We start from the raw sequence: 20,570 nt of genomic DNA on the forward strand, positions 1-20,570 counted from the left end.
CTGAAACTAGAAAATGAAGTCATTCATTACTACATTCCATATTTGACCAACCTTCACATTTACAAAGGAACAAGAGTTACAAAGAAAATGAATGATGTCATTTTAGAATTGAAAGGAAGTGACAGTCACAGTGTATAAACCTTACACCTCATATATAACGTAATTTGGTTATTTCCAATGCTTCAGATCTCTGATACTGCTGATTTGCTAGATTCTGCTCATGATTGAAAACACAGTTTGGAAAGTTACAGAGGTTAGCTGATTTATTGAGCACTTGGAGGTCAGAGGTCATAGGCTGTGTAAAGGCACAGAAGGTCAGAGATGACTGTGGATACATAAACACATGAAAATCACATTCTCCTCCTCACAAAGAAGCAACTATCTGTATTAAACAACTCAAATTCTCATAAATCATTTACCATAGAATCTGAATAGATACGATTTAAACACAGAGACATCTACAAAAATATTTATATCATACAGAGTTGTTGCACTGCCCTTGTTAAAGCATGATTTTAAAAATATTTCAATGCCAAATTAGATAAATTACCAAACATACTTTACTTAGAAAACAGCAAAGTATTAAGACATAACACGTGTAATCCCACTCGTGCATTCAACAGGTGTAATGTATTTTAGCAGGTAGGACAATAATCTCAGAATCTATACATTAAAAGATCTTTTGCCTTGACTAAAGCTTTTAAGAAGTTAAGAGTTTATTAGAGTTGAAGTGACAGGGTGAGAACGCAGAGCTACTATCACAAAGTCTCTGTGTATGTGTTCGTATCAGCGTGTGTTGCCTTTTGCTTTGTACGTCTCCAGATGCCGTGTCAGATCTTCAATACGCATATCCTTCAGGTGGACCAGATGCTCCAACCTGTTCACCTTCATCTGCAGGATCTACACACACAGAGATGCAGCAGGATGTGGTTAATTAGTTAAGGTTACTTTCTAAACCTGTGAATTATCTCATTGATGAAAACATCCTGGTGAGGTAAAAGAAGCTGTTGCACGTTTGTTCTTTCTTAACGTGCAGATGTGGCCACGGGAGGAGAAGGAAAAAAGTTATATCCGCTGAGCAGATACTGACTCACTAACCACTGCTGACACAGCTCATGACGCATATGTATCACACACACACCTAAATGCCTCTTTCTCACTTACACACACACACACACACACACACACACACACACACACACACACGCACACACACACACTGCAACAATATTACATGTATGACAGAGCTGTTGCCCTACAGGGCATCAAAACGGAAAAAAAACAACTTTGTTTGCTGATGTTCAGCCAGTCAGCTGAGTGTTTCCAGGATTCAAGCATATATGTGTGTGTGTGTGTGTGTGTGTGTGTGTGTGTGTGATACCTCCACGGTCTCCTGCAAAGCCATGACCGCTTGTTCTTTTTCCTGCAGGAATAGCCGTAAAGAAGGGTCCATGTTTGAGTAAAACTGCGCTGCGTGCTGTGGTTTTCTATACAATAAAAAACAACAACAACATATAATTATTGTAAACACTGCTTTTGAGTCACTGTAGTAACATTCAAAGTAACATTTTGGTCATACCCGTGCTTTAGTCTGCTCTTTTCATCTTTTCTCAACTCCTCTCCTGCCAGCTGAGCCACAAGTTTCGCTTCAGCCTGAGGAATTTCTGAGGACAAAAAAACAAAGCTATTTACATTTCTTCAAATTCAATGGGAGCGCATGATGACTAGAAACTCTGGTGCTGTTAGAAACCTGCAGGGATTCATCCAATAAATCTTACGGACACAGAGGAGGGATGGATAGACGATGACCGTAAGCAGACAGAGGGAGAAACAGGAAAGTAAGATTAAAAGACAGAGAAAGAGAAAAATGAGGAGGCCTTTAAGTCCTGCAGTGCTGAGCTCAGGCTGGCGATAAAGGCCATCTGGTGATGTTGGGAGCTGATATGAGGACCTGAGCTGTGTGTCTGATAGCGGATGGGGTGTAGATGGAGGAGGAAAGAGCACAGGGAGGAGGCGCTGGCCTGAGGTCAGCCTAACAGGGTTGTTTCAGGGACAGATGAGGTGTGGGAAATGGAAGAGAGACATGTCGCCGATTCACTCCCTAAAGGTTGTGGCATTCTCTAATCAGTGCTGTCTGATGCTGTTAAACGTAGGTATGTTTGTGTCTGTGTGGTCGCTGCTATCTGTGTGAGAGATTAGTGCTAACTGAGAGATGTTAGCAGGACACACACTGACAATATCAGGGCAGGAAGCAGAGAAGATCCTGGAAATAATGTAATTTCAGAGGCAGAATCAGCCCTAACAGCATCAACAGTGTCCTCTTAGACAAAAAAAACACATCACTTTGTCCTAAATATGCTGATTTTGTGATTGTCAGCTGACCAGTAGATACAGCATTGTTAAAAATAGTCTAAAATAGTCTAAAATTACACATCCACTTCCCTCCCTGTGCTAAAAAAGACAAACTTTAGACTCAGTAGTCAAAGTTACAGATGGACTGTGTCAGCTAATACGCTCCCCAAATGACACTTACATAAGGACATATCATGCTCAAGGCGTAAGGTCAAGACACAGTCATCACATTCTTGATAATTCAGTCTATGATTGATTTCCCTTTTTCCCTAATTCACATTTTGTGTCAGTTTTTTGCTCATATGTAATTACAACCGTAAGTTGCTGTCTGTGTTGAGTGACCTAGATTAGTTAGAAAAGTTGTTTATTAGCATGAACACAACAAGTCGGAGCAACAGTTTCACAGCTCAGAAAGTGGGGCCATCCAAGGGACACATGAATGCAGCATTAATCACACTAACTGCTTGTTGCAGCTTTTGCAGAAATCTGTATTTCCTGTGAAGTAGGGTCAAATATGACGACAGACATGTCAGCCTAAAGATAACATTTCACAAATTTGTGGAGTAAGGGTAGGGTTTGTGTAAATGCAGTGACAGAATAACTCTACCTGTGTGAGGTATTTCCTGGTTTCTGGTGTCGTAGTATTCCAAATCCTGGGTTCAAAAGAAAGGTTTGTTAAAAATGTGGTTATTTTTCTGGAAGTCAGAGGGCTATTTAGTTTGTCATTAGCATTTAAACAGACAAAAAGGGACTTATAGTATGTATGTCTCTAAGCGCACACATGCTTAAACATACAGAACACACCAGTATATTCTCTGTGGTGTGCTCCAGTTTCTTGTCTATCTTCTCCCTGAGGGCGCTCAGCACAGGCTCTATCACTCCGGCAGTGCTCAGTACAATCCTCTTCACTGTCTCCTCGGGCACGTGGAAGTTCAGCTTGGAAAACACCTTCCTGCCCACAGTAAAAAAAATCCAGATGTTCCTAATAAAGCTATTAAATAACTAAGAATACAACCAAACCGGTTACAATAGGAGCAGCAGGTTGAAAGTTTTAACTGATGATGATGATAAACACCATAGGGGCCAATGTGTTTACAGTGAAGACCCATAAATCTGTAGCTGGCTATGAGCCATATCAGTGGCCTGGGAGAGGATGAGTGGGTGTGTGTTGGGTTGGTTCTCACGACCAGATGCAGAGGCCTGTGGTCGTGCTTAACAAAGGTTCTGACTCTGTGTTTGTAGCAGAGTTATTGAACAGTTAAAGCATTCACTGCTGATTACGATCAATTGGGATTGTAACTGTATGTCTGTTTTAGTGGTGAACAAGTGACCACATGTAACTAAACTAGTAGTTCAACTACATTTTGCAGTACCTTGCAGTAACATTCATATTTGCGAACGATTAAGTAGTTAAATTACCTTTTTGCCATTTTTTGTGTGGTTATCTAGGGGAGCACGGGGCACAACCTAACGAGGGGTGAATTCTAACATGGACTTTTTAAGTGGTTACACAGGGTCGTTCTTTTTGTGCATCAGGCCAGTTGACCACAATACCACCAAATTCCACAGATTGGACGTGTTTCAGCAGACTTCAGTTACAAAGAGTGTTTAAGTAAATCCTTTGTCATACTTTGTTTTTTGATTACTGAGCTATCTATGTAAGTCACCGAATCCAACCATGTATCATCGTAATAACTGTCCTGTTGTCTAAAACATAGCACCGTCTTTTATGTAACCAACTCCCAGCAAGTGTTAGCTCGGCTTGATAAAACTTCCACACAGTGGAAACCCTCCTATAGCACATTTTCTCTATTTTTATATCTATTTTTTTACACTTCAAACTTCTGTTCAGTTTGAACTAATGTCCTTAATTAAATGAGTTATACTTTTAATTCATCAGGTAACTTATTGACCCACAGTTTCACAATCTTGTCAATATTCATACATTCAATACTCATATTTTGACATGTGAACTAGGTTACCCAATCTATTTACATATATGGGTCCAACCACTGAGTATCGATGATAAACTGACAGATGGATGGATACCTGTCCTTCCCCTGACGCAGATGGAGACCTACAGTATACAGATAGAACTGTATTGAATTAATCAAGTTAAACAGACTTTTCCAGCAAGTGTTATGACTAACTGTCTGCCTGTTACAATTAACCCCACCCATGGGACATGTAGTAACATTTCACTTCCACCATTTCTCACTGCAATTGTAGAAGATATGTAAGTTCTAGAAAAAACAACAACCGTTTATTTGTAGCAGAGATGTGCATGTTTTTAGAATAAAACAACAAAATAATGTATCTCAAATAGTTTTTAATGACATTCAGCCCAAACTAAAACGTGTAAGGTTGTGCCCTGGATTACCCATGAAACTACAAACAATTTTGGGCCATAGCAGGAATTATTCTTTTTATTTTTATTCTACCATTGCATCTCTACTGTAATTAAACTCCCTTTGACCACAATTTGTCATTACGATTGATTACTACCATTCATTATTACATGTTCAGAGAAGATGTTGCATGCTATTTTAGAAGTAACCTGGCTAACTGAGTCATCCTGCCTGGTACAATACCCTCACCTGGACTCTAGTTTCAACGACATTCCTGCACGTTCTCATGAATACTGGTGTTTATTTATATGTTTTATATATAGTGGGTTTTTATATGACTCGTTAACAAGTAGGCACTTTTTTTGAAGTAGTTTGAACTACTTTTTCTTTGTAGCTTTAGTTAACCAAACTTTGCTGTAATTCAGCTTCTTCCAGTGTGAACTCAATTTGCAAATGCTTTCAAAGAAGCTTCCCAACACTGCTTTTTCTTGAGTGTGTGTTTGTGTAAGAATGTTCTAGGGAGATGTGGACATACTGACCAAGTCAGATTGTGAAATCTTTCCAGCTCAGAGGCAACATGCCCCTCATGCACTCGCTTTCTATGCTATTCACAGCCTATTATCTGGAAGTCTCCACGTCATGGGTGCAGCCTCCTTTATTAGATCACATGCAATTTAAACAAACAAATGCATAAAAAATGATTGTATCTTGCCTGTTGAGAAGGTTCCAGTTACTGAGCTTCTGCTGTGTGGAGTTAGCAGGAATATAGTTGTGCAGGTCAACAAGCTTTGGGAAGAAATATTTGACAACCTCAGCAGCCATCACTACAGAGGGTTCACCAGAGAGACACAGTCAGGTCATGTAAATAAAAATAAATAGCCTAAACACACATTTGAGATGATAAAGTATGTAAACAGCCAAACAAGATTATTGTGGCTGGAGACAGTATTACATGACACATTTCTTTTTCTTTGTTTAGTTAATTACGTCCCTGTCGGCTGTTAGCAAAACTGAAAGCTAGGTTAACTACCTCCGTCACTGAAGTCTCTCGTGATGTGTCTCTTGGGCCGGGACAGAGATATTTTGTCTATCCATGCGTATAAGTCCTGAAGTTCTTCTTCGTTCAGTTCTTGGTTCATTATTCTTAAAGCGACATCGGTTTCTGGACAGTTTTCAAAGCTAATGAACTAGCTTGTTAGCTTCCCTTGACAACAGGTTGTTTGAGGCGTTGCTAGGCAACCGCGCACGGCAACAAAGATGATGGCGCCTGCATGTGTAATAAAAGGAGGAGAATAATGAGTGAAACATTGATTTTAATGATTCTCTTTTATTGTAAGCTCCATTTTACAGACAAAAGAAGTTCTCAATAAATAGGAAAGGGTTCTAAATAAATTTTCAGTTCAAAGTTTGCAGGAAAAATCAAGGCAGAATCCTCACTGTAAGGGACTGTTCGTTACTTATGAGGGGGGAGGGGTGGCTGATGGTAGGGTTATATTAACTTTAAATGGCTGTATTTTGGATTTATTTAACTAATGATTTTTAAAGAAAATATGCCTTGGGTTTGGAAGGCATGTTTAGAAGGTTATCTTGCAAACACACAGAAGGCATGTTTTCTTTAAAAATCAAAATAAAATACGCGAAAACAATCCGCCTTCGTTTGGAAGGCATGCTTCCTTTAAAAATTGCCAAAATGTCACCATTTATCATAGCCAGAAACTGTAAAAACCCAAATTATCATTGGATTTTCAAATATCCAACTGTCCTTGAACACGTCAAAAAACAAATCTAAGCTTAAAATAGTCATATTTCATCAAAATTGCTTTATTCTATATGTCTCATGTAAAATTTAATTAAAAAATGTGTACGACAAGAGTAAAAAACTGAGGCGTTTTTTCAACTCCAGGTTTCAAAGTCTAACTTTTAACTTTCAAACATCTAAGAGCAAATTTTAAAAAATCTTATAACTAATTTTTGGTGGAGGGAGGGTCATACATTTTCCGCCAGTCACTCAGGGAGGCTCAAGGACAAATATTTGTAGCCTCAGGGAGGGTAAAAAAACCTCCTTTGATAAGTAAAGAACAGTCGCTAAGGAAAGACCACAATCATTGGCATTATGAGTGAAAGTCTGCTGCATAGAATATGCAATATAAAATCTCTTGAACAATTACAATCAACATGTATCAAGTCAACACTTAAAACAAAACACCATCATGTAATAATTCAGTCTCACAAAGTCAAGCATACCTAGGTTAGTACAAAAAAAGTCACAACTGCTGTCATCCTTAATTAAAACAATCTATAAAGTGCCCACGTTGGTGCCACATTTTAAAATCCCTTAACAACATTATTTCTTAGAAAAGCAGTACCAAAACCCATGTGAGGGAATCGTAACATTTAGTAAAACAGTTACAGCATTGATAGTGCAATTGCCTCTTAAAGTCTTCACATATCCAAGGATCAAGGCAGAGAGACATTTCCCTTAAAAAGAAAAAAAAAACATGATCGTGGCAGCGTAGCCATTTGTCATTTAGAAAGCACAGAAGTTGAGTCTGTCAATCACGGCTTCAGGTTGTCATCAACATACTGAAGGCTTACATAAGCAAGACAGAGACGGCGGTAATCCTCAGGGAGACCATAACTGACAGAAAAGCTCTGTCACTTATTGTTGCTGATCCATCAGTGGATCTTGTCTCCACTTTAAAGCAGATGAGCGTCTCCTGAGAGGATTTCTTGGTCCTTCTTAGGTGGGACAGTGTCCTCTGTTAGAGGATCTCAGTGTTTACATGAAGCTGAATTGTTCCCTCTGTCATCTGGGCCTGGTGGGGGGCATCAGGGCAGATCTCCCTGCAAGCTAGAAAAATAAATACTGTTAAAAAACACACAACTGATAAGCTTTATTTAGTTAGGGTATTCAGCAGTGGCCTGGAGAAGTTTATGTGCTCGCTAACTTGCTAACACTGAGCCACTGCTTGTTCATTACACTGCTATGTTGGGACAATGTCCAAAACCACAGACGTCTTTATAAACGTGAATGCCTTGAATGACATTAGGAATGTCTGAATACCAACTGCCAGGCTTTGGAGGATTTAGGAAAGTGTGGTTGACTCTGCTGCTGACTGAATACTTACCAGCTGAGTGTGTGGCAGTGGAGACCGGACTGCGGAGGGCTTCGGCTTCGCTGGAGGCATCGGAGGCTTTGGCTTTGTGATCTTAAGAGAGCAGATGTTCACATTTCAGACGTGGCAAAGACCAGTTAAATGTGTGACTGCAAACGTATGAAAACTGTAGGTAGAAAGTAATGTCACTTACAGGTTTTGTTGTAAGTGGTGGCAGAGGTCTGGATGGAGGTAGAGGCTTAGTCTAACAACAAGAGACAAAAAAACAACCATTAACACTCACTTTAACAAAGCAAATAGCATCCTTAAAAAGGAAATGAGACATATCTGTATGCAGTTTTACCTCAGTGTAGACTGGCTTGCTTGAAACAGGCTGCATGAACGGCCTCATAACCTAAAGACAAACATTTATTTAGTGGTCGAAGCACTAGACATCTAAACAATAACATCAGCAACACTACAAATAAACAACTCTACATTGAAATGAAGACAAAACAGTAGCTCAGATTACCTGCTGAATCACTGAAGGCTGCGGTAGAGCTGACACTTTCTTAGGTGGCTGTAAGGGATGAAAGCAGAGATGAGAGAAGCTTGATTAGTCTTTTTAACCATAATCTTTTCTGGGTATTGCAGCTTGATTACAATAATGGCTTCATTATGAATTTAGGAAAGCATCACCAGAGCTCATTGGTTGTCAGTGTGTGGCTCAGGGACACTAAAGCCTCATTTCCACCAAACAGGCTGCTTCAGTCTTGGTCTCGATTATTTTTGCGCTTTCAGTCGAAAGTTGTGAATGGTATCAACAGAACAGATCCATTCAGTCCTGTTTTTTGTATGCCCTTTATTGAGGTACCTAGCACACTGATGTGATACTAAAAGGTGGAGCTAGAAACACTGCAGTCCATTGATCAAGAAACAATCCTCACGCTCTACAAGGACTCAACCACAAACCCAAATATTCCGCTGACTGTGAAAGAGACTGTAACACTCCAGCCTGTTCTTTTTGGAAGAGGAAATGCAACAGGAGCTGGGAGAAGCAGTGACGCGGCAATCATCTGCTAACAACCCTGCCTATATTTAGATTTTCAGATCAATGGTTTATGAGATATGTACTGGTTTTGAGGGAACTAAACCAAAAGTGTTTGGTGGAAATGTGGCTTTAAGCAGGAAAATGTTTGCTGCTTTTGTAGCTTCAAATTTAGGTCAGTCACCCAAAACTAATCACCACAATGACATGATTTCACAGTTGCCATAGATTCAAATATCATGTCTGATATAGACAAAAAAAGCGAAGACATACAGTGTTTATCTATCACTACGCTTACCTCTGGAGCGGCTCTACTGGGCCTCACTGCTCCAGTGTATGGTCTGACAGTAGGAGAGGACAGAGGTTTACAGGCCTGAGTGGCTGAAGACTCCACAAATGTAGGCTGGCTGATGTGTGTGGATCCAATACGAGGGCTGCCTCGAGCACCGCTTGTCCGAAACAACGGGTTGGTTTGTCCTGAGGTAGATTGGAAGCGTCTACGAAGAAACACAAACAGAAGTTAAAATTAAAGATGGACAAGATGGACAGTGTTCGCTATGTGGCTGAGTGTACAAACTAATCAAACAGAGAGTTAAAGAAAGGAAAACATTTTTTCTGTACCTCTTTTTGGGTCGCCGTTTTTTGGTGAAACACATCAAACTCCCGATAACCAAGACGGACAGCAGGAGTAAGCCAACACCCACGGGCACAATTATCATTATATTCGGACCTGTCTCTGCACACACAAACAAACACACACATTGATTGTGACAATATTCCCTTATATTGCTCAAGGATAAGGACGTAAGAAAGTACGTCACCCGCTCAGGAAACAGAATGCACTGTAACATCATTACTGCATTTGTACCGACTGACTGGGGAATTACATTAAGTCAGTGTTCATCAGAACAGAGCACTGTTGTTTCAGAGTCCATGAGAAATCTATTTCAAGTATTAAATCTTGGTGACAAGCAGAGCAGACATGAAACAGACACAAACAGCCGGGTATGAAGCATGGCCATTAAAGGTCAAGCATATTAAAGAGTTGTACAATACCTTCGGGGAGTTCTGAGTGCTCCACATCGCAGTAAGGTGGGGCCCAACCGGGGTCGCAGTGACACTTATTCTCATGGTTACAAACCTGCCAGAGGTCACACTCACAGTCAGTTTGGATGGAAATACGTAAGTATTGTGATATAACGTTTTGTGATACTGTATCACTTCTCAGAGCACTATTGATTTTACATAAATAGTTCACATGATATGTGACAGTGGTTAATCTTGTGTTTAAACCCCCAACTGCATAATTGCCATTTGACTCTCCCACTCTGACGTAACAACATATCGCTTGCCATGAGCAGATCATGAGACAACGCACAACAACATATTTCTCACCCCGTGGTTGTTGCATTTGGCTGAGCAGTCATTTGTTCCATACACTTTGATGTTTTTGACGTCTTGACACCGTTGATTGTAGCACACCTGAAAGACATTGACACAGTTCACAGATCTGGAGTCCACGGAAGTTTGGTTGACGCTAACTGCTAACAGTTAACAGCTAACAGCAAACAGTTGTCTTACCATGTTGTGGCCACACTTGGTACCAGTAGGCACCATGCCCAGATCTGGAGGGTAGTTGTCTTCAGGGTTCATCGTTGCCTCATTGCATATGTCTCCAGTTCCTACTTTGTAGAACGACTTCCTGGATGTCACTGGAAACTCCCAGCCACCGGTGCAGAAAAGCGTCCCACAGGATTGTTCTCTGTAAGCAAAAATCAAAAGGCAATGATCCCAAAAACCAACAAAACCACAATGTTAATATACACGATTAAAGGGCTGTTTTGGCTTTTGATTACATACCGGTTTGAACATTTTGGGCTAAACAAAGCCTTTCTGCAGTTTCCTTGCCTGGCAAAACAAGCTTCTGGAGCCAGCTCAGCATCTTAACAGAATCATAACAAAGACAGATGCAGACGTAAGCTTTGTGATGCATCAGAATTGATGAGCGACCACACCAAACTGTACTTCACTGGGGTTTTACCTGGTCCCCAAAGTCTCTTGCAGTGATCCTGCCGTGACGGACATTGTCCGTTGTAGCAGTATCCTTTTCCACGGTTGCAGGACAGGCCATTCTGGGTGTAGGCGTCAGTCGGACAGGTGGCAGAGAAGCCAGTGCAGTATTCTGCCAGGTCACACTCTCCTGTCTTCGGTCGGCAGACGCTGCCTGTCGCTTTCAGCTGCAGAGCAGAGAGAGACACAGATGGCGATGTACCGACTACTGAAATAACACTCACACATAACGAGCCAGAAGGCAGAGTCAGACAGTGTCTGGCTATATGGTAACACAATTAGTACCGGTGTGACTTCGCTCATCTACAGTAGAGCGGACATAGTGAGTATTACTTACTTGGCAGTTGTGGCAGCACTGCCCCTCTGCACACTGGGCTCCAGCGTTAAGTTTGCACGTAGTGGCATTGCAGCAGGGATTCTTGCACTCCTATGAGACAGAAAGAGGAGTGCAGAATATTACAATCACCTTTCTTCTGCTTTGGTTGTGTGATAATGTGTCTGCAACCTGTGTCAGCACGGCGTGCACAAACCTCTACAGTGCCACAGTCACACTCCTCTCCAGGCTCCAGGAAGGCATTTCCACACACTGGCCCTCCATAGATGCGATTAGTCGAGGGTGTATCCAGCAGACAGGCAGGGTTGACCTCCTCCAAGAACCTGCTGAGCTGCTGCTGACTGCAGCTACTGAACAGCTCTGGATACACAAGGCTAGCGAAGAGATCACAAGAACAAAGGAAAAATTAATTAAGGGTAAAAAATTTGGAGGGAGTTTATGTGCAAGTAAGAAACGGAGATTACCCAACACTTTCAGCCATGATGCAGCCTCTTTTGGATGTTAAGGTGCCGCAGACACAGTTTTCAGAGTCATGGGACAAGCCCAGGTTGTGACCCATTTCATGTGCAATAGTAGAGGCCACTCCTATTGCGTTAGAGTTATGGTCCTGTGTGTGCAGTAGATATATAATATCATGCAACTCCCATATTTCATTTTATTTTTTATATTGTTACATTTGATTAAAAAAAAAATATATTACCTCGTTGACTGCTCCAGAGTTAGACGTGCACATTGCATTGGTGTTGGCCAAGCCGACAGTGGAACCATCAAAATCCACACCTCTGAGTGAAGATGAGAAAAAAATGTTTAGATGCCAGCTCTAACAGCTCAACACATCATCTTGGCATCACCTTTTTAGTGGGGAGTTAAAAACATCTGCGTCTTACGTGATGAACTGTGCGTTGTCGTGCTTGGTCTTCGGCAGCAGGTTCCGCTGACGCCACTCGAGGAAGCGACCGAGGGTGACCTCAGGGTTGCTGCTGACCTGTATCTGATCTCTGTATGACCAGATATCCAGACCGACCAGCATCACGCGAACACCCACAGGGCGATACAGCTGAAACAGAGCGACATGTTAGCACAAACTGGAAAGTGGAAATTAACCTGAAACTGCATGAATTGCCAAGCAAATAGGTCAAGTCAAATTTCTGAATGCGAAGGAGTCAAACATGTGACGCTACAAATGACAGAACCAAAGGTTGTCTTTAATGCTGTCACAGGAAATCACTGTTGGGTCTACTGCCGTCTGATGAGGCACTCAGTTGGCCCTACTCTCTCAGAGTATGCAGTAAGGAGTGTGTGATATGTGTGAAACATATCAGCTTTGGTGTGAAGATTCACAGTTAAAGTTAGATTTTCACAGTGAGAGAACTTTCCCTTCCTTTTATTGGTCAGATTCCAGTCAGTTGAGAGCAGATAGTAGCAGGACAGATTTCTGTATTAAATTCAGAGTGAAAATGAAGGCTGAAGACGTGCCGCACACGTTGGTTTGCTGCATTGTAAGAAATAAGCTTAAAGTCTTATCAGCCGCCAATGAAAATGCACTTAATTACTAAATTACTGGTAAAAGTAGGAGTGCTTTAAGTCCACAAGACAAATTGCACAAAATTACACAAAATTAAGCTTTTACGCTCATTTGAACAGTAGTACACACTTATTTTTCAATCTTGGCTTATTTTTTCCTGAGATCAGTGTTTTTTTGTGCTGAGCAAAAGCATTTCAGGGTTGTATCATTTTAAGAAACAAACATACCTTGTCCACGTGGTTTGCTATTTCAAGTGCTCTGGCCTCTATTGTCCTCTTACTGCCAAACTTCTTATACTAGAAAGAAATTATTACTTAAATTAGAAATACAATCAACAGCATCTCAAATATAGAAAATAATCAAGGGAAATTCATTATCATTAATACGCTACATTTACAAACCTCTGTGTGGTCGACCACCACTACCAGCTCCACTGTCTTGGGTTTTCCTGTGCGGTCTTTGGTTTGGGCTCGGCTTTTCTGAATAACACAAAATATGAAAGATATTACTGAATGTGTGTGTTATCGTTGGACACAGGTTTTGTATCACGATAAGCTTCTTTTTTTTTTTTTACACAGCACCTTTCAAAACAATTATAAAAGGGCTTAATAAAAGAAGGTAACACATTATTTGGATAGTCCCCCTACAGTTTACAGAGTGTTTGTAACATTTCAGCAGCTTATTAGTTGAGATTAAACAATTAAACTGTTTTGCTTTGTCTGCAGATGTTTGAAAGATTATCTGTAGAGTATATGTGACAGTTCAGGATATGGAGCATATGATGTCTTCAAACAGGCCGTATCACACCCTGTTGTTCTGGATGAGCTGGAGTTAACAGAGGAAGAGAGGAACCTGCTGATGCATAACATCAACAGCCGACTCACTCCACAGGCAGCCAGTCGTTAAACTTGCCAGCTTGGAAGAAAGGTGCAGCGGGAAGGCCAATGTCAAGTGTTTGCTGAGATGTTCTGGACCCAGTGTAGGAAGTCGTAGACTCTTCTTTAGGAGCCAAACAGGAGCAGCATTCCATGAATCCACACTACTCATATCTGGAGCAGGGCTGGAGCTTTCTGGATAGGTTCCAGTACTAGATTACACCCCTTCCCCCTCTGATTGATACGGAAATGAGACAGAGGGATAACTCGCACTGCAAGGCTGTGCATGAGCACCTTGGGATGAGCCATAATGGAAGCCAGGGTGCACCTCCATGTTAGAGGAACTGTCCTCATGAGGATCATGCTGGCTCCCGCCTCCTCGCACTCAACCTGTGCTGCATAGGTTGAGTGACAAGTTCCGGTTCAGCTAAATCATTCTGACATTATGTTGGTACATTCATGGTTCAGGTATTTCCCAAGGTGCTCATGCACATCCTTGCCATGTGAGTTATCCTGCTGTCTCATTCCCATATCAACTGGAGGGGGAAGGGGTGTAATCTAGTCCTGGAACCCATCCAGAGAGCTCCAGCCCGTCTCCAGATATGCCCAGTGTGGATTCATGGAATGTTGCTCCTGTTTGGCTCCCATGGAAGAGTCTTCCAGTTCCTGCAATGGGTCCAAAATATCTCAGCCCACAGTTGACATTGGCCTTCCCGCTCTACCTTTCTTTCAAGCAGGCGAGTTTAACCACTGGCTGCCTGTGGAGTGAGTCGCCTTTTGATGTTATCTATCAGCATGCTCCTCTCTTCTTCTGTTAACTCCAGCCCATCCAGAACAACAGGGTGTGATACGGCCTGTTTCAAGACATCATAGGCTCCATATCCTGAGCTGTCACATATGCTCTATAGTTAATCTGTTTAACAACTACAGAATAAAGCAATTCAGTTTAATTGTTAAATCTCAACTAATAAGCTGTTGAAAAACTAAGATCAAACAAATCTGCGTTACTATAAAAAGGACACAGCAAACACAAGTACAGTGAATAAAATCTATTTAGGATATTTAATATAGCCCAATAAAGTTTTAGTGTTTCACAGTCCAGATTATTTACAGATCCGGATCATCCTGTAGGATGAATTAGATGCTAATTTTGATCTATTAAAATATGCAAAATAATGTTTGCACATCAAGCCAAGGAATGTTTTCCAAATATATTAGGATCTATTAAGTGTGTCTTCCTCATTTTATTGATCTCCTGTCTATTTTCCCCTTTGTTCCGTCCCTTTGTTGTATCATGATTTGTTATATTGAGCTGAATGCTAATGTGAAGTGCAACAATTTTGCAATTATTTAATAATATCAACTCCTTTTTTGCCTCTTATATTGTTAGATTTTTTAACTATCAAGATGGAAGTGTGTTTTTTTAAATAAAAAGCTGATAAAAGAACTGTGTATATGCTTCATATCCCTGTTCTTTTTTTCTAGTGTTGCATAAAATTGTGAAATGTAAGAATCTAGCACAAAGTATTGGATATCAGCTGCAGGCTTGGTAACCCTGGTGTATTTCTGTACGTGTCCACACGCTGTGTGTCTTTACCAGGCTGCCGAGCTGGAACAGTCCAGACGGACGAGCTCCGTGATCATAGAAAGTGGTTGTGTTTCCATGGGAACAGGAGCTCCTCTTCCTCCTCAGGTGTTTGTAGTTGTAAACAGCATGAAGGCCCTCATCACCGTCAGCTTCTGAGCTCTGTCTGTCTTCCTCCTGTCCCGCCTCACCGCTGGCCAGAGGTTCGATAAGGTACATTTGGTCCTGGAGACGCACAAACCCCCTGAAGAGCAAAACAGGAATTTCAGAGTGGACACAGGAGAAGACGTCAGGATGTCTAACTCTAAAACAGATCTCAACTAAACTGATTACAAGACCTGTCTTTGTTTATCATGCTTTAAAGTTTGCACAGATACAGTCGTGTCCTATATAGCAGACAGAAGGCAGCTTTACATGGCCTTTGTTGATTGGGTTATAGGTTTTCAGACACAGAGCTACATGCAGTCTTAATGGTCTTCGTGATGGAGGAAATGGATGCTAAGAGACTGATCCTCTCTTTGGATTGCACACACAGGTCATGAGTCACAGCGGGAAACTCGCAGTCTCTTATCACCACGGGCTAAATTAAATCTGGCACGTTGAGAAACAATAACTTTTTTGTAATTAGAGAAAGAGGATGAAAAAGAATTGACATCCAGCATTACTCACTTTATTCCTGAGCACAGTCCCACGCTAGCAGACGAGTCCTCGACTCCCACAATGTGCCCATGATAGTAGCAGTGAACCTGAACAGACATCCATTATTCGTCACAGACTCAAAGGAGAGATTTCAGCCCACAATTACTTTGATTCTTAAGCACAGTGCAAAAACAGTAACGGCCTAATTTGCAGAAGTTAATGTTGTACTGGATGTGTCATGGTCAGATGAAAACCTTATATGTCAATTCCTCTTCCACCTCTGATTCAAGGATTGCAGTGGGTGGTGTCACCTCTCATATTGAGGAACTTCATGGTTGAGAAACTTAAGTTTAAGTATGTCATTTGAGATTTTGAAATCAGAAATTACCAGCAAGTATTGCATAAAATTTCAGTTAAAATGACGTTTTTAGGTGACAGTGTTGAAGGTGAGGTTTAACTGCTTGCATGTGTTTTGGTATTTGTGTTGCACAGCATCTAAAAACAGAGTTTCAGGTAGTGGTATCTTGTGAAACTAGATAACCAAAGGCATCCATTGGTACCAACCACGTTGACATAGCTTGACAGAAAAGGGTGCTAAATCAGCCCGTTCTCACTTCAAACTTGTCAAATACCGCTACTTTATCAGTGATTTCGGCATCAGAGATCGACGCAGAGGGGCACCTTTCGTGGCGGTATGATATGCACCGGGTGTGTCAGTTTTAGAGGCAGTGGCAACAACTGAAATCGTCAACCGTGTTGGCATAGCTTGTCAGGAAGGAGGCTTAATCAGCATGTTCTCATTCTAAACTTGTCAAATACCTCCACTTCATTAATGGATCACAGCATGAGACAAGGATGTAGAAAGACACCCTTCACGGTGGTACAGTATGCTCTGGTCAGCGGCAGTTTGTAACACCGCTGGCAACTACCATTATATAAAGAGCGACAAAGTCTGTATAGGGTGGGTGGGAGTGGAGGCGGACAGGTCAAACATACTCTGGACTTTCACCCAGGAGCCCATTGTTCAGTTCCCATGTGAATCTAAGCCAAACAAACCATGATGCTTTTTTCTAAACGTAACTATATGCTTTTGTAGCCTAAACCTAAGGAAATCAACTTAAAAACAAAATATTTTACCTACTTAGTAAGTTTAATTTGATGTATGCATGTAACGAACAGAAACATGTCCTTGAAAACAGAAGCATATTTTGAAAAGACACAATGTATGTGACAGGCGTTACAATTGACATGCCATCTATGAATGTCCAAAACAGACGCAGGAGCGTACCTAGCGCATCATATTTTCACATGTATGTCCACTAACAAAGCGGCAGTATTTGACAAGTTGGGATGAGAATGTGTTGGTTAAGTAATGCTCCAAAGTCAACTTAAATTTTGGGAAGGGAACAACTGGCATGGCCATTTTCAAAGGGGTCCCTTGAACTCCCACCTCAAGATAACTGAATGAATGGGGACCCATGAGTCTCCCATAAACTTGAGAAGGCTTGTTTCCAGTAAACGTTCTGTTCCTTGAAGCTGCATGTTTGTCTTTTTCAGGAAAAGAACATCCAGTCTATCTGAAGAACAATGAATCACCTCACACATGCAGATACTTAACACATTGAAACAGGATTGTGGACCTCAAAATGTTAATTGTACCAGCACTGGCATAGTTTTCAACTAGCCTGGACACTTCAACAATCAAATTCCTGAAATTCAGTAATGTCTTTGTTTCAATGCGCCACTCCAAGATTTCCAGTGGCCCCACCTGGTCACCCCTATAAAAGCTTTCAGGGGGTGCCACTGTTTAAAAAATTATCTGGTAAGAATATAAAACTTGTTGTATTTTGGAACGGCTGCGCATACGTGCAGAAAGACCTGCATTTTACCGGCACTGTTTCTTATCTTAAAAGTCCAGAGCTGACTTCCTTTAGACTGACGATAAAATGATAATACTTGTGTTTTACAGAAAAGAGCAAACACAGGAGAGCAAGTGCATTAAAACCACTGAAACTGGGCGGGCAGGTGACACAGGATATCCTGTACTTCATTCGTTCACGCGTATACAGTTAGAAATTCATTGGTAGTGTTACACTAGCTGGGTTCCAGACCTCTGAATCGCCCACATCTTTGGTTTATTCAGTGATTAAAAAAATGAAGTGGAACAAAATGGCACTGCTGTCTGATTGCCAGGCTACTATACTCTATGACAATATCATTTTTGTAACACAGGCATCTGTTTCTGATACACCTCATTATAATGCAAGCTAATTATGAATACAGGGATCAGATAACTGTTGGAGAAATACTAGTGAAAGGATGCAACATACCCTAAGATCTGGAGTAGTTGTGACTTGGGTGCCCTGATCAGAATAGTGTGTCACATAGAAGTTTTTCCCGACAAGATCCCTGCAAAGAGCACAGTTTTTTTTATGTCAATAATATTGACACAGTGAGACAGAGAGTACAGTATGTGATGATCCGGCACAGTCAGAAAAAATACACTACAAAAAAAAAGTGTTTCTCACTTGTTCTTTTCCAGGTGCAGTGTGTAGTTTTGCCCTGCAACCGTCAAAGAGTACTGGAGTACATCGGGGAATGTCTACACACACACACACACACACACACACACACACACACACACACACACACACACACACACACAAAGAGGAGACTTTAATGCATTGTTCATAAAGTTGAAAATGATTTTAAAAGATGGTACAGTGAGGTGTGTATTACCTGATGTGTAGCAGCATCATTGATGAGAGATGAATCCTTCAGCCTCTGAGGTATCACAGTTTGGTACTTCTTCACATGAGGTAGAGTCCTCACACTGCCCGCAATTATTCCTGCAAGTATCAGAGATGCTTCATGAGACAAAGAAAGAAAGAAAAAGAAAGAAAGAAAGAAAGAAAGAAAGAAAGAAAAGTCGTACCCCATGAGGAGAAGAAAATCCATATCAAATATCCAGTATCTGGCATGTTGCTCTACCGGACCGACTCTGTCATTGTGTGCTTGGCAGTCTGAAGGAAATAGGCTCCTCAGCTCTCCGCCCCTCTCTGCTGTGTAATATCCTGAAAATTACCATTTGAGGTTGACAAACCACATGAGTCACAACTCGAGCCTGTAAAAAAAGTTAAACGTTGTTCTTTACAAAATGAGAATGAATTGTGTTGAGGTGCTGAGTGCGCCAGCATTGTTTTACGTGGGATTACACACACACTGTGATCAACCGCGCTCAGACAATGTGTGAAAGTTAATTTAGCAGTTTATTGAAAAATTAAAGTCGGCTCAGCCCTCAGTTTCGTTCTCTCATTGTTATAAAAATGTTAGGATCCTCTAGGCCCATTTGAAACTTTTTCTGCCTCTCAGATATTGTTTTCCCCCATCACACATATTTCTATGAAATCTAGAATAACACTGAAGTAGTACAGATGCATGTGGACAGATTTTACTGGGGAGATTAATAGTACGAAATTATGGGAACCTCCTTATTTTTTTAAAAAACGCCCAGTACCTAATATATCAAACAGCCTCCTCCACATGAGCAGACAGCAAACCCAGCAAAGCCCTTTGCTTGCCTTTGTCGCCATCTACTGGTGTGATGGCGGAGCTGGTGTTTTCATATTGTAAAGAAAGAGTCCTGCTTAACAGTTATTTGCCGTTTGGGGACTGTTCTATACTTGTGAGAGAAGGGGAGTGGCTGGGGTGTGACTTGACTCAATCTCAACCTGAGCCCGACGGGTCCCGAAAAGCCCAACACATCGAAAATGTGCACTGATTATAGCTGGACTGGGCTGTGGGGAAAAATAAATAAATAAGTAAAAAATGAAATAAAATAGATAAATAATATTAAAAGTGAGCACTCTGTGCTTATTTATTTAAATGTCAGTCCAATATATATTATAGATATATACTGATTGATTGATTGATTGATTGATTGATTGATTGATTGATTGATTGATTGAATGATTGATTGATATAAAGTGTTTTTCAATTCCAAGTACGCCAAGTTCGGACTTGCGCACTTGGGAGTTCAGACTTGGCAAGTTCGGCTCGGGAGTACAAACTCCCAAGGATGGCTGCCATTGCCACTGGTCTGTGAGAAATGCATTCTGGGATACCTGGCTATCAAAAGTCCACACAAGTCACCTCCCAATGCATCCCCAATGGAACGGGCAGAGCAAGTTCATTTGGACTGTACTTGGCTGGATGCGGACTTTGAATTGGAGCAGTACTTGGGCTGCGACTGATGACGTTTCACAAGTCTGCAAGAACACAAGTACAGGCAAGAACGCAGACTGAGCAACGCCTATAATCTCTCGTTTCTTTTGCTGTAGCCTGGTGGTTTTTGACCAATGACCGGCCACGTGAAAAAACAGAGGAAGTTGGGTGAGAGAACTGTCAGTGTCAGTTCTCGCCCTGTAGGCAGTGAGAAGGAGAGGGAGCAGCCAGGCACCGTGCCAGGCCCTGTCCTTCCTCTCAGCTGGAGCAGGGAGCTTTTCTGCTGGGGTGATACAATGTGGAGAGTCGGTGATCCACCAAGCTGGTTCACTTTCCGCCGGAGACACGAGTGGTTTGTGCCACCACACAGCCAGTGTGTCCTGGGCATTAGAAGTCAACTAGTGCTTTTTGGGGGGTCAGGCTTAGTCGGGCAGTTCAGTATTATATATGGTGATCTCAGATGGGCCGAGTTTGA

The 20,570-nt window shown here is 41.4% G+C and overlaps 2 protein-coding genes across 2 annotated transcripts; both read right to left on the reverse strand.

Moving 5' to 3' along the window:
• Positions 1 to 250: 250 nt before the first annotated feature.
• Positions 251 to 5,941, reverse strand: spef1 (sperm flagellar 1). The gene is made up of 7 exons (XM_050071263.1): positions 5,731 to 5,941; positions 5,413 to 5,524; positions 3,157 to 3,304; positions 2,960 to 3,005; positions 1,580 to 1,664; positions 1,382 to 1,487; positions 251 to 900 (listed from the first exon to the last, which is right to left on the reverse strand). The coding sequence occupies exons 1-7, from the start codon at positions 5,837 to 5,839 to the stop codon at positions 787 to 789; spliced, it is 720 nt and encodes a 239-aa protein (XP_049927220.1). The 5' UTR covers positions 5,840 to 5,941; the 3' UTR covers positions 251 to 786.
• Positions 5,942 to 6,500: 559 nt separating this feature from the next.
• adam8a (ADAM metallopeptidase domain 8a) lies at positions 6,501 to 18,931 on the reverse strand. The gene is made up of 25 exons (XM_050071859.1): positions 18,807 to 18,931; positions 18,611 to 18,720; positions 18,400 to 18,473; positions 18,202 to 18,280; positions 15,902 to 15,978; positions 15,245 to 15,476; positions 13,174 to 13,251; positions 13,000 to 13,068; positions 12,135 to 12,304; positions 11,948 to 12,029; positions 11,712 to 11,854; positions 11,444 to 11,621; positions 11,251 to 11,340; positions 10,885 to 11,080; positions 10,704 to 10,785; positions 10,425 to 10,605; positions 10,239 to 10,325; positions 9,900 to 9,984; positions 9,465 to 9,579; positions 9,142 to 9,340; positions 8,328 to 8,375; positions 8,160 to 8,210; positions 8,010 to 8,060; positions 7,829 to 7,909; positions 6,501 to 7,551 (listed from the first exon to the last, which is right to left on the reverse strand). Exons 1-25 carry the CDS (start codon positions 18,850 to 18,852, stop codon positions 7,507 to 7,509), a joined length of 2,649 nt encoding a protein of 882 aa, XP_049927816.1. The 5' UTR covers positions 18,853 to 18,931; the 3' UTR covers positions 6,501 to 7,506.
• Between the last annotated feature and the right edge of the window lie 1,639 nt (positions 18,932 to 20,570).

This window comes from Epinephelus moara, chromosome 19, assembly GCF_006386435.1.
Source record: "Epinephelus moara isolate mb chromosome 19, YSFRI_EMoa_1.0, whole genome shotgun sequence".
Classification (NCBI taxonomy): Eukaryota; Metazoa; Chordata; class Actinopteri; order Perciformes; family Serranidae; genus Epinephelus; species Epinephelus moara.